The 13088-nt window shown below is 52.3% G+C and overlaps 1 protein-coding gene across 2 annotated transcripts in view; it reads right to left on the bottom strand.

The window, feature by feature from the left end:
* Positions 1-6791: 6791 nt before the first annotated feature.
* S1PR2 (sphingosine-1-phosphate receptor 2) overlaps positions 6792-13088 on the bottom strand; it is a 50632-nt gene continuing 44335 nt past the window's right edge. For both annotated transcript variants that reach the window (XM_079958801.1, XM_079958800.1), the window contains one exon: positions 6792-12800. In XM_079958801.1, the coding sequence (XP_079814927.1) occupies positions 11619-12674 (1056 nt within the window). In that variant the 5' untranslated portion in view covers positions 12675-12800 and the 3' untranslated portion in view covers positions 6792-11618. The remainder of the gene's footprint in view (positions 12801-13088) is intronic.

The following is a 13088-nucleotide window of genomic DNA, read 5'->3' as shown; positions in this document are numbered from 1 at the left end:
CCCCGGTCGGACACCACACGCTCAGGTAGGCCATGCAGGCGGAAGACATGCTGAAGGTACAGCTGAGCGGTTTCCTTAGCTGAGGGTATGGATGGGCAGGGAGCACAGTGCACCATCTTAGTGAAATGGTCGGAGAAAACTAGAAGGCAGGTGCAGCCACGAGACGGGGGTAAGTCCACTACAAAGTCCAGAGAAACTGTGTGCCAAGGACGTGGTGGAACCGGCAACGGCTGAAGAAGGCCGGGGGGTCGCCCGGTGGGGCCGCCCGGTGGGGCCCTTGGCCCGCCGGCAGACATCACAACCAGCGACGTAGCGAGCCACGTCAGCCTTCAGGCGAGGCCACCAAAACTCACGGCTTACCAGATGGGTGGTCCTATACTGCCCAAAGTGTCCCGCGGCTGGGGCATCATGGGTCATCCGGAGAACCTCAGCCCGCAGTGGCCCTGGCGGGATGTATAGGCGACCGTGGTGCAGCAGAAGGCCCTGATGCAAGACCAGACCTGGATACTGAGGGCATGACCCTTCGGCCAGTTCCCGGACTCGTTCCTGGGCCCAAGCATCGACCCGCTGCTGCTGCAGCACCCGAGCCTGCAGTGGCTCAGCCTCCTGGGTGGCCAGGAATGCAGCCGGTGGTAGGATCGTGGTGGGTACCGCTTGCTGTACCGTGTCTGCGTTGTCTTCAGGTTTCCGGGACAGGGCATCCGCCTTCTGGTTTTGGGAGCTCGGGAAGTAGCGGATCCGGAACTGGAACCAGGAAAAGAACAACGCCCACCGGATCTGCCTTTGGTTCAGATTGCGGGTGGTCTGGAGGTACTCCAGGTTCCGGTGTTCGGTTCTCACCTCCACTGGGTGCCGTGCCCCCTCAAGATGGTGGCGCCAGACCTCAAAGGCCACGTTGATGGCCAGTAGTTCCCGCTCCCACACGGTATAATTACGCTCCGCTGGAAGGAGCTGGCGGGAATAGTAGGCGCAGGGTAAGAGTGGCGCATCAGGTCCGTGCTGCTGAGACAAGACGGCACCGAGAGCCGTACTGGAGGCATCGGTCTCTACCACAAAGGGTCGAGAGGGATCAGGGTGTTGCAAGATCGGCGCTCTCTGGAAACAGGCCTTCAACCCCTGAAATGCCTCCTCTGCCTCCTTGTCCCAGGAAAACGGCGACTTGGGGTGCAGCAGCCGGGTCAATGGGGTGGTGCAATGGGCATAATCCGCAATGAAGGTCCGGTAATAGTTGGCGAACCCCAGGAATCGCTGTAGGTCCTTGCGGTTCCGAGATGCCGCCCATTCCCGAACCGCTGCCACCTTTCCAGGATCCATCTGCACCCCATCTGGAGAGTCGGTGACCAAGGAAGTCCACTGACCGCTGATGGAACTCGCACTTGCTGAGCTTTGCATACAGGCGGTGCTCTCGCAAGCGCTGCAGCACGGTCCGGACATGATCCTCGTGGCGAGCCGGGTCACGGGAGAAAACCAGAATGTCATCCAAGTACACCACCACGTACTTGTCTAGCAAGTCCTGAAACACGTGGTTGATGTATCGTTGGAACACAGCAGGCGCGTTGCACAGTCCGAAAGGCATCACCAGGTATTCGAACTGCCCGTACCGGGTCCCGAATGCTGTCTTCCACTCATCCCTGGCTCGGATCCGAATTAAATTGTAGGCCCCCCGGAGGTCTAGCTTGGTGAACACCTGCGCCCCTTGCACCCGCTCCAGCAACTCCGAAATAAGGGGCAAGGGGTCTGGGATGGTGATTTTGTTCAGGGCCCGGTAATCATGGCAAAGGCGGAGCTCCCCACATTTCTTCTTAACGAAGAGCACTGGCGCAGCAGTGGGCGAGGTAGAAGGCCTAATGAAACCACGCTCCAGGTTCTTGCGCAAGAAGTCCTGCAAGGCCTCGCGCTCTGGCTCTGTTAGAGAGTATAAGCGACTCACCGGCAGGGGCGCTCCAGGCTGGAGGTCTATGCCGCAGTCAAAAGACCGATGCGGCGGCAGCTGGTCTGCCCCCCATTCCTCGAACACGTCGTGATAGTCCTGGTACTCAGCGGGGAGCGTAGATGCAGCCTCCTCAGTGGGCGCAGCTGCTAGCATCTCGGTCTGGGCATGAGAACTTGGGTCTGGGAAGTGCACAGTCCGTTTGACCCAGTCAATCTGAACATTGTGAGCCTCCAGCCAGTCCATTCCAAGCACCAGGGGGAACCGGGGCATGGAGGCAATGTCCAAGGTTCGCATCTCCCGGTGCTGCTGGAGACACAGGACCAAGGGCTGGGTCTCCTGAGTAACGGCACCTGAACGCAGGAGCCGTCCATCAATTGCCTCCACCTGTACCGGTTCTGGCTTGTTCTGAAGTGGCACCCGATATGGGCAGCAAAGGCAGCGTCCATATACGAGCGGGTTGCCCCCGAATCCGCCAGAGCATGGGTAAGGATCCAGGGCCCACCCGGAGGGTATAGACGTACCGGAACCATAAGGTGTTGCAATTCAATTGGTGCGGCCCCATTCTGCGCTGTTTTGGACCCCAGGTAGCCAGGGCCATCAGCTACTGGGGTTTGGCGGTTTCCCTGTGGCTGGCGTTTCTCAGGACAGGACCGGGCGTAGTGTCCGCTTCCGCCACAATAGAGACATAGATTCCCCTCCCGATGCCGCGTCTTCTCCACGGGGGAGAGGCGTGGCCGCACTGCCCCAAGCTGCATAGGCTCCTCCGATGACTCGGCTGTGGCCGTGGAGCTGCTAGTAGAAACTGGCGCCGAGAACTGGAAGTGCCGGCGGCCCCGGGCCTGGCGACGGTCCTCCAGCCGATCGTCTATTTGTAGACTCCGTTGAATGAGGGTGTCTAGCGTGGTGGGGCATTCCATTGTGGCCAGCTGGTCCAGTATCTCGTCTGAAAGCCCCTCGAGATACTGGTCCCGAAGAGCAGAGTCATTCCAGATCAAGTCCTGTGCCAGCAGCCGGAATTCCGTGGTGTATGCGGCCACAGTGGACTTGCCCTGTTTCAACCACCTGATTGCCCGGTTGGCTTGACTCCCCTTCTTGGGGTTGCCGAACGCGGCCTCCAAATGATTGCAAAACCCCATATAGTCTATCAGCAAGGGGGAGTCTTGCCTGAGCAGCGGCAACGCCCATTTGGCTGCCTGGTCCTTTAACAAACTAATCAAAAAGTGCACCTTGGTGTGGTCGTCAGGGAAGTTCCGGGCTCTCCCCTGAATGTACAACTTGGCCTGGGCAAGGAACATGGGGAAGCTGGCCGGGTCCCCATCAAATTTCTCTGGCAAAGCCACTGGGTACTTGCCAGGAGCCGGGGCGTCGGCCCCAGGAGCCGGTAGGGTGTCCAACCGCTGCTGAAGTGCCGTGACCACATCGCTGAGCTGCTGCACGGTGTGGGTCAAGGCCTGGTTCTCCTGGGCCAATGCCACCAGGGCAGCTGCTTGGTCGGCCATGGCTTCTGGCTCTTCCCGAACGCACCCCAACGAAGGGGGAGTGCGGGCTGGTGGGAGCAAACTGTGCTGATCCCGGGGGGAAGGTTACCGTAGGTGTAGTCAAAGTCCGGTCCTGGGTCACTAGCCTGGAATCAGTCCACAAGGAGCGGGGCGAGGTCCAAAACAGGAAGCCGGGCGGGGACAGGAGCACTGGAGAGTCAGGTCTGGGTCCAGGCAGGAACAGGAACTCAACAACAACGTTGCTCCCACAACCTGGGACCGGGCCGACTGGCCTTTATCTGTTCTGAGGCCAGGGGCAGTCCCGGCCCCCAGGAGACCCGCCTCTCTTGGCCTTAAGGCGAGCACTCCTCCTGGGAGCAACCAGTTCCCTTCGCCTCTCTGCCCTGAGTCTCTGCAGTTCAGGAGAGGCTAAAGGGTTACTGGGCCCAGGGGGAGACTCACCTGCAGGCACTGAGTCCTCAACCACCTCTGGAGCCAGAGTGGGATCACCTGGTGCCTGCTCCTGAGGCTCCGACACAGGTGCAGGAGCTTCAGCATCAAGGCCCTGCCCCAATTCAGCCGGCCCTGGAGGCGGGGACTCCTGTGCAGGCTGGGATTCCTCTGGTTCAGCCTCTGAATCGGAATCCCAGGCCATCACAGACAGAACGATTGGGTAGAGAGACTAGCGCTGGCTGAATTTGCGTACAATAATGCTGAGCATGTGTCCACGGGAATGAGCCCGTTTATGGCCAATTATGGGTGTCACCCTAGGGCCTTTCCCGGGAGGGGGGGGGAAGGGTGGAGCGTGCCTGCGGCAGAACAGTTTGTGGAAGAAATGGAGGCCCTGCACCAGCAACTTAAGATGAACTTGGAAAGGGCCAAGGAAGTTTACAAGAGGCAAGCAGACAAGCGCCGCCGGGAAGGGGAGACTATAAGGGTGGGGGACCGGGTGTGGTTGTCCACCCAAGGGCTACCCTTTAAGGGAGGGTGCAAGAAGCTAAGGCCAAAACGGCTGGGACCCTTTGAGGTAACGCAGCAAGTGAACCCTGTGGCATTCAGGCTCAAGTTGCCAGACAGCATGAAAATCCACCCGCTGTTTCATAGGTCCCTACTCTCACTGTACAGAGGGGTACGGGAGTTCCGGGGGGGGGGAGAGGGAGAAGGCATCACACACCCGCAGGTAGAGGAGAGGGAAGACCACAACCAAGCTATGGAAATCCTAGATTCACGGTGGCGGGGGCGGCAGGTGGAGTACCTGGTAGCTTGGGAGGGAGAACCCGAGTCAGAAAACATGTGGGTTCCCGCGGGGGAGATAGATGATGGATATCTTGTGGAGGAGTTCCACGACAGGTATCCGGGTAAGCCCAAACCAATAGAAAGATTCTTGGAGGAGCAATTTGGGACCACAGACGAGGAAGAGGATTTTGTGGGTTTTCCCGCTTCCGAAGAGGAAGGAGGAGAAGCGTCAGAGGAGGAGGAATCGGACTGGGAAGCCCGTCCCACGTGAAGAAATTGGAGCGGGTGGGAAGCGGGGTTTGAGTCCTCGGAGGACGACGGGGATTCCCTGCATCGTCGGCTGAAGAGGGAGACGAAGTTACGTCACAGGGTCGGGCCGGGGGTGGAGGGGGTCCTGGGAGGGAGGTGGATGTCAGGGAACTGACATCGGAGAGAGAGGTGTAGGCAAGGCTCCCGAGTGATGTAGGAGAGGGGACCAGCAGAGGGGAAGGAATTCAGCGCAACACCAGCAGAGAAGGGAGGGAGATGGAGGATTCGGAGAGGGGTCTCCAAGACTCTTCGCCCGAAACTGGTGGAGAGAGCGCAGGCACACTTCTGCCCAGTCCTTCCTTGCGCAGAAGGGTTCCGCGCAGGGAGAGTAGGCGGAGACTGGGCATCAAACAGCTTCTATGCTGGAAGAGGTTCAAGAAACGCCCACTGACGGATTCTGCAAGCGACTGACCGGTCACGGAGTGGAGGGCTGTCAGCCAAGGCATGGTTAGCCAGGCAATCTAGCCGAAAGTAAAGGCAACTTACGCACAAGTAACCCCTTATAACCATTACAAGGCCTTTTAACAGTAAAAAAATACCAATCTTGTACAATCATTCTGTCCCCCTCGATGTGAAAGGGCTTGGCTCCCATAGCCCATCAGACAATGTGTGTGTGCGTGCACAGGGCCAAAGTGGTGTGTGTGTGTCTCCCAGCTATTGCTGCATTTCAGCTGCAAATTGATACATGAATATTTCCTTCCCTTCCCTACCCCACAGAAGGATTGGAGGGAATCCAGGAGGCCAGGGGCTGGAACAAAGAAATACACACTGCCCTTTCCTCTTTGCTAGAATGGATTGGAGGAAAAGCAGCAGTAAGATTTGCTCCAGCAAGGCTGGGGAAAGCCTCATAATTTGGACTATGGTCCCATTCCATCCACAACCTAGTGTTAGATGAAATGCTTGGAAATAAAGCCTGGAGTCCCAGAAAGTGGGACAACCGTGAGCTGGAGATTCAAAGAAAACAGCCTTTTCACCACCAGGCCAACCTTTCCCAACCTGGTGCTGTCCAGATGTTTTGTTGGACTACAACTGCCATCGGCCATAGTCAGCACACCCTTAAGATGAGAGAGCTGCAAATTCCCTTATCTGCCCACTTGGGTACTCTTTGCAATAGAGGTATTCTTAGGAGTGGGAGGCCCAATGTTGGGGCCCTGCCAAATGCCTGGACTTACCCCTCTTAAGGAGCCGTCCATGGGACTATTCACTAATTGTGACAAGTCCTATAAGAAAAAGCAGGCAAGATGTACATAAGGGAAGAGATCTCATGCATTATGGATTCGACGGATCCTAGTCAGTGAAGAGTCCAAAGGGTAGACTGAGCATGAGGGATATCAGTGGCTCCTACAGTAGGAAGGAGAAACCTGTGGCTCTTCTGATCCTGCAGACCTCCAAATCCCATCAGCCCTAGCCATGCAAGGAAAACCATGGGGATTATGGGAAGAGTTACACGTTCTCCATCCTTTATTTACGTATACTCTTCCTTCAAAGTACACTCTTAGCTGAACCACTTCTTTCATATACAAATGCAAAATTTACATTGAATAGCTTCTGTAATCTGTCTCACATTAACTTTCCCATAGTGGAAATGCCAAAAAGATGCATTTTAAACATACTATGTGAAAAAATCATTGTGCCTTCTTGCAAAAGCCTTGGGAGGTCTGGGGCAGGGAAGAGGTGGTCAGAACCTGGAAGCTTTTATGATTCTATTTAGAGCAGAGACTCCTAATGATTATTTTTTTCCCAGGGTAAAAAACCAAAGAGAGTCAGCCCTTAAGTGTTTTTGCAAATGTGCACATCCTCAGATAACATGGGCAAGGGAAAAATGAACAAAGGACAACTGTAGAAGCAAGTATTTTAATACATACAGATCTCCATTAAAAGGGAGAATTATGTTTAAAAAACACCCCACCCCACCCCGTTAGTGTTTCCACAGGCCAGGCAAGATTCTATTAGGGAAAGGATAGTAGGATTGAATAGTCAAGACTGTACCCTTTGGTGTGTGCAAGAGAGAAAGAGAGAGAGAGTGAGAGAGCGAGTGCAACAGTCCGCTTCTGCCTCTAGAATTCTTCCAGTGACTGACCCAGTGCTTTCCAACACTAAATTCACTTTGTACTACAAAATGTATTGCCAGCTTCGTATATTTTTAAGGTCATTTATTCCTCCACAGAAACCTTGCAATTGCAATTTAGTGAGGGTGCTGAAAATTCTATTGAAAGATCTCCAAGGCCTCACCCAGTGCTAAAATTCCCAGCTACAGCCTGTCCTGAAATTGTCACTACTCACAGCAGTGTCATGAAGTGATGGACATGGGGGAACGGGGAGGGGTGGCCATCAAGCATGGGCTCGATGCATTTGGATGTGGGAGCAGGGAGTGGATTGGCTGTTTCCAGAAGTGAGGACAAACAATAGTTCTTAGGAGAAATGAAAGGGTTCAGGTAGAGCCATTTTGTGTGTGCGTGTTGTACACAAACAACATGCCGTTCTTTTGCCCCAGTGTTGTCTCCAATTAAACAAGGTTTTTGAAGTTGGTCTGCTGAAGTTGAAACAAAATAAAAAAATTCCTTCCAGTAGCACCTTAGAGACCAACTACGTTTGTCATTGGTATGTGTATCTGAAGAAGTGTGCATGCACACAAAAGCTCATACCAATGACAAACTTAGTTGGTCTCTAAGGCACTACTGGAAGGTTTTTGAGGTTCTACAAAATCCTGCAAAACCTCTGAACAGTGGGAAGAAGCTCGCAGTAGAGGCAATAATCATACGAAACACTGCAAGCCAAAACTCTTGGTGGGGGGGGGGGAGATAAAAATGTTCTGCTCTCTTTTCCCTGGGTGCACATCCATCCCCTTCATTTGCTTGCAGTAGCTTGGAATAAGTGCTTAAAGCAGGGGTGGGATCGCCCTCACTCTCCAGAGGCAGAAGAATACACTTAAGCACCATGGAGCAGTCTCCTCTTGAAAGCAGTCAAGGGCTCAAGAGAAGCGAGAGATATAAGCAAGTACAAGAAAACCAGACACAGGGAACAGGGAGCCAGTGAGGTTCTGCATGGCATCACAGAATGTGCACACAAGTGTTACAGTGGTAGCATGCTATTGCTGGAGGAGAGCAGCACTCCAGGTCCATTCACACAAAACAAAAATGTTCATATGCACAAACAAGCACAGGCACCAGCCTAAATGCACACGTCACTGGCTTGGATTGCGTGGACACAGGCCACAGACCTGTGTCAATGCAGATTACAAAATTATAACTCAAGAAATACCTTGCAGCCAGGCAACTTCACACATCCACATCTACTGGCACTTGCACACAGAGGTTGTGTGCGCACACACATGCAATACTTCATTGCTACAAGAAGAAGAGCAAGCACACATATGCTTCACAGGCTCTACAGCTTTAAACGTCAAACCTACATACACTTGTCTGGGAGTAAGTCCTATTCAGTTCAACTTGCTGTGCACTGGCTCACTATATACATGCACATATTTGCAATTTCACCCATCTTCTGCATACTTTGCCATGTGCCTGGTATCTGTACCTTTCAGTGCTTAAATTTATAGCTGCAGAAGGGCCAGGGTAAAAATATCCTAAGGGCTCTGTTTGAGGTGGATGACTTAGCTGGCTAGCTACTATCCAACTAAAGAAATCCCAATTCACATATTCTGATGAAATAGACCTGACTCAGATATGTCCTGATTTGTGCATCAAGGTCTTTATACGCAACATTTGACAGGGTGCATAACTGCCCATTAACAGACCCTTACACTGCAGTTCCCCACTCATAAGCAAGTCTTACATTTCTATGGGTTCTTGTTTAGAACCAGCAGCCATGTTAAACCAAGAAGCAAAACTCTTTAAAGTTTTGCTTGCTTTTTAGCCAGGAAAAAGATTTTTAAAAAGAGTACCACACAGGCTTATTTTATTCCTACAAAATGTTGTTCTGAGGAGGTGAAGGCAGCAAAGAGGAGGGTGCGTTATTTAAAGCAATCTCCCACCCCCTCCAGCCTCTGGGCTGCATCACCCATGCTTGAGGAGGGACATGGTTCCCACGCCTGCATCTCATTCCCATTCATAAAACACCCTCCTCATTCTCAATGGCATGTCCCCGCACATCATACCGGGTGAATCATGTTTCCACCTGCAGCAGCTGTAGGCAGGATACCCACCCACACCTGGCTCCTTCCTTGAAGGAATAGCCCTCGCACCTCTCTTCTTTTCACCTCTTCCTTAGCAATGCCCCCAGCCTCACAAACCCACCTCCCCCAAACCCACACGTTTGTTCCCACACTACAGAAGAACTTTTGCAGAGGGGCTGGAAGTCCAGGGCCTCCTGTTGTCGACTGGTATTACAGGTTGGGTGTGCATCCTGAGGGTGGCTGCATGTGTGTGCAAATCTAGCCTTCCAACACACACACACACACACACACACACACACACACACACACACGAGTGCTTGAGGAAAGAGGGCTCTTGATTCTGATGACTCAACAGGATGAAGCCAAGTCTGTCTAACCATCCATCAATCCTACACACACTTCCCTGGGAGTAATTTAAACTGAACTCAGCAGGACTTACTTCTGAGTAGACATGCACCACACTGTTACTAATAATCATAGAAGCAACTTTCCCCTCAATGCTGCCTTGGCACACCCCGTACGCCTGTCTCCCTAGGCTGCAGTGTGTTTTAAATTCTTCTGAGCTGTCCTCCAGTTCACCCAGGGTGTGCTGAGGATGGGGGCTGGGAGCTCAGCTGGTGATGGGCTTGTTCCAGCTCAGGGGTAGGCAACCTAAGGCCTGGGGGCCGGATGCAGCCCAATAGCCTTCTCAATCCAGCCCGTGGATGGTCCGGGAATCAGCGTTTTTTACATGAGTAGAATGTGTGCTTTTATTTAAAATGCATCTCTGGGTTATTTGTGGGGCATAGGAATTCGTTCATTTTTCTTTTCAAAATACAGTCCAGCCCACCACATGGTCTGAGGGATGGTGGACCGGCCCACGGCTGAAAAAGGTTGCTGACCCCTGTTCCAGCTCAACACAAGACATTTCAGGGCCTGGAGAGGGAAATCCAGGTGGCAGCCTCTCCTGGCAATTGTCATGGGATACAATCCAGTGGGAAACTGCTCTGCATTTTAAATACAGAACCTGAGCCATCAAAAGACCGGCACTTATCCACATGTTGGCATGGGTTGCCCTTCAGACAAGGTACAAAATTTGAAACACCCAGTTCTCTAGCTTTTGCTCAGCCCCCTGTCCCGGCCCCCCATCTCTGCCAACAACCAAGGGGACTGTTGATGCACCTCCCATCCTGGCTGGACACAGGAAGCTGCCTTATTTGGAACCAGACCACTCCTGCTCCTGCTCCTGCTCCTGCCTGAAAGTGGCTCTCAGGGTCACTGTATTTATTTCCAGCACGATTCCTCCCTTATAACTAACTGCCCCTGTGACTCTCTCCTCAATCTTAAGTCAGCAAGGCAAGGCTGCAATGATTTCTTGCTACTTCTTTGCAAAAAAAAAAAACACACTTTAAGAATGGGAGAGACTGAATGCACTGTTTAATAAGCCATGCTAAAAATAATATATATTGGTGTGTGTGTGTGTGTGTGTGTGTGTGTGTATGTGTGTGTGTGTGTACACACACACACACACATATATGTTAAGTGTGAGCACAGGGCAGGACAGTTTCATACGACTCCCCCCACCCAAGAGCTCTATATGCATTTATGAACATCCTTCACCTCACCAAGGGGGTGGCAGTGCGGTAACCAGATACCTTTAGAACAGTTGCCAAAGTGATCATCAGTGATGGAGAGAGCACATAGATTGGCTTTACTGAAAAAACAAACTCTAGCCAACATGCACTCATGCCAGCCACACATGCATCTCTGGATTTGCCTAAATGACCTTTGGGGTCCCTTTCAACGCTACAGTTCTATGATTCTGTGATTCCATGACGGGAAGAATTGGCCTTTTCCTGGCTCAACTTGAAATGCACAGAAAACCTGCAAAACCAGTTTGAGCAGAGCCCAGAGCGGGAGACACACACACACATTTGCACTGCAGGCAGCAACAGAACTATCAAAGTGCCCTTGTTGTTCCAAAAATGTTTTACATCTGTTTTCACTTCCAGTCACTCAAGGAAGCTCCTTGGCTGCTCTATGGCCACATTAGGACCAAGGCAAAGAGAACCAAGCAGATTTGAGTGACTGGTTGCTACTTCCTTGGAAAGGAGTGAATGCTTTGGGAAGGAGGGAAGGCATGAAAGCATGCTCTGAGGTGCAGGACAGAAGGAACTCTGGGCGTACAAAACAGGCAGGGCACCTTTTAGAGTAAAGGAGCAGAACTGTACCAAAGCAAAGTGTCAGCATCTGAGCAGGCTGCTCACTCACTTCAAGTCATTCAGTCTCTCTCTCTCTCTCTCTCTCTCTCTCTCTCTCTCTCTCTCACACACACACACACACACACACACACACACTAACAGAACGTTCTAATACTGTGCAGGTCTAGTGAACAAACGGACACCTCCAGCTATGTCAAAGGCAGGTTGATTTGGCCATGAGGAGGTTAGCATCCCATGTACCACATCACCTTTGTACCGCTCACTTAGGTCCAACCCACTCCCCTTTCTTTCATCATCCACCCCATAGTTCCCTTCCTTGAGTTTTTTCACACAAAAGTGGAATGTTCCTTCTTCATGAAAGGCGCAGTAGGATTGTCCTGCTTTTGGGTGCAGCGTTCCAAGGAACTGGAACTGCGGAGGGGAATCATGCAACGCTCTGAGGGCTTCCCCTGCCCCATCATACCCCAGCAGCAGAGGACTCGCAGGAACTCCTTCCTCATGTCCTTGCTGCGGAGGGTGTAGATGAGAGGGTTGATGGCTGAATTGAGGGTAGCAAAGGCAAAGAAATATTTCGACTGGAAAAGGATGGGGCAAGACTTCCTGGCACATGAAGCATCTATTGAGAGGATGATGAAGGCAGGGAGCCAGCAGATGATGAAGGCCCCCAGGACAAAAGTGACTGTCCTGAGCAAGGCTATAGTCTGGGAGCCAGCCATCTCAGCATGGCTGGAGCGGACGATGCGATAGATCCGGACGTAGAGGACCACAATGGAGAAGAGAATGGCGGTGAAGATGGTGACCACAAAGACAACGTAGTGTTTGGAGTAAAACGGTAGGACAGTGGAGCACTTGTCAAGGTCATGTATGCAGTTCCAGCCAAGGATGGGCAGCCCCCCAATGGCTGCCGAAATCACCCAGCAAGCGCCAATCAGAAGCACCATACGGCAGTTCTTGTCGCTACTGTAGACCTTCACCTTTGTGATGGCCACATGCCGCTCTATGGCAATGGCCAGCAGGCTGAAGACGGAGGCTGCCAAAGTAGCAAAGGCTGTGCCCTCTCGCACGAACCACAGCAGCGGGGTGAGGTGGAAAGTGGCTGGGCCCGAGAGGACAACGTTGGCTATGAAGGCTGAGCCAGCCAGTAGGTCTGAAAAGGCTAGGTTGCCGATGAAGATGAACATGGCCGAGTGGAACTTCTTGTTCCTCCAGACGGACATGAGCACCAGCAGGTTCTCCAGGATTATAAAGCAGCAGAGCACAATGATGGCAACAGAGCCGCTTGAGAGTGAAGGGTCATCATCTTTCTCCAGCCTATCCTTGGTGTAGTTGTAGTGCTCCACAATCTTGTGCTTGTTGAAGTAGGAATCAAAGGTGTTCCCCATGGCTTTCCAACAACAGGTTACCCTTGTGCCCACTCACGGACGTCTGTATTAGAAGGCATCAAGGCAAGACCACAGTGAGAATGTGTTCATTCAGAAGAGAGGGGTGAGGGGTCAACTTGCAGAAGCCTGGGGTTGATGAAAACACATAAAATGAACAGGGTTAGGAGCTTAGAACAAAGAACAAGGAGTGTGGTGTTGGGAATGTAAGGCAAAATATAGCCTTACCCTGTTAGAGAGGCATGTGCATCAGAAGTGCTAGTCTTCAAAGTCTTAGCCTTCCATTTACAGGGTCATGGCCTGCAGAGTGTGTGTGGGTGTGAGTTGACTGCAAGAGAGCAGCTTTCCTTTCTTTTTTTCTTTTTCTTCCTCCCTTCTAAAATGAATGCACAAGTCTTTAGCCCAGAGACAAAAGCC

This window comes from Podarcis cretensis (assembly GCF_951804945.1).
Source record: "Podarcis cretensis genome assembly, chromosome: 17".
NCBI classification, from domain to species: Eukaryota; Metazoa; Chordata; class Lepidosauria; order Squamata; family Lacertidae; genus Podarcis; species Podarcis cretensis.
Note: the sequence above shows the minus strand (reverse complement) of the source record. Positions and strands in the feature narration are given on the sequence as shown.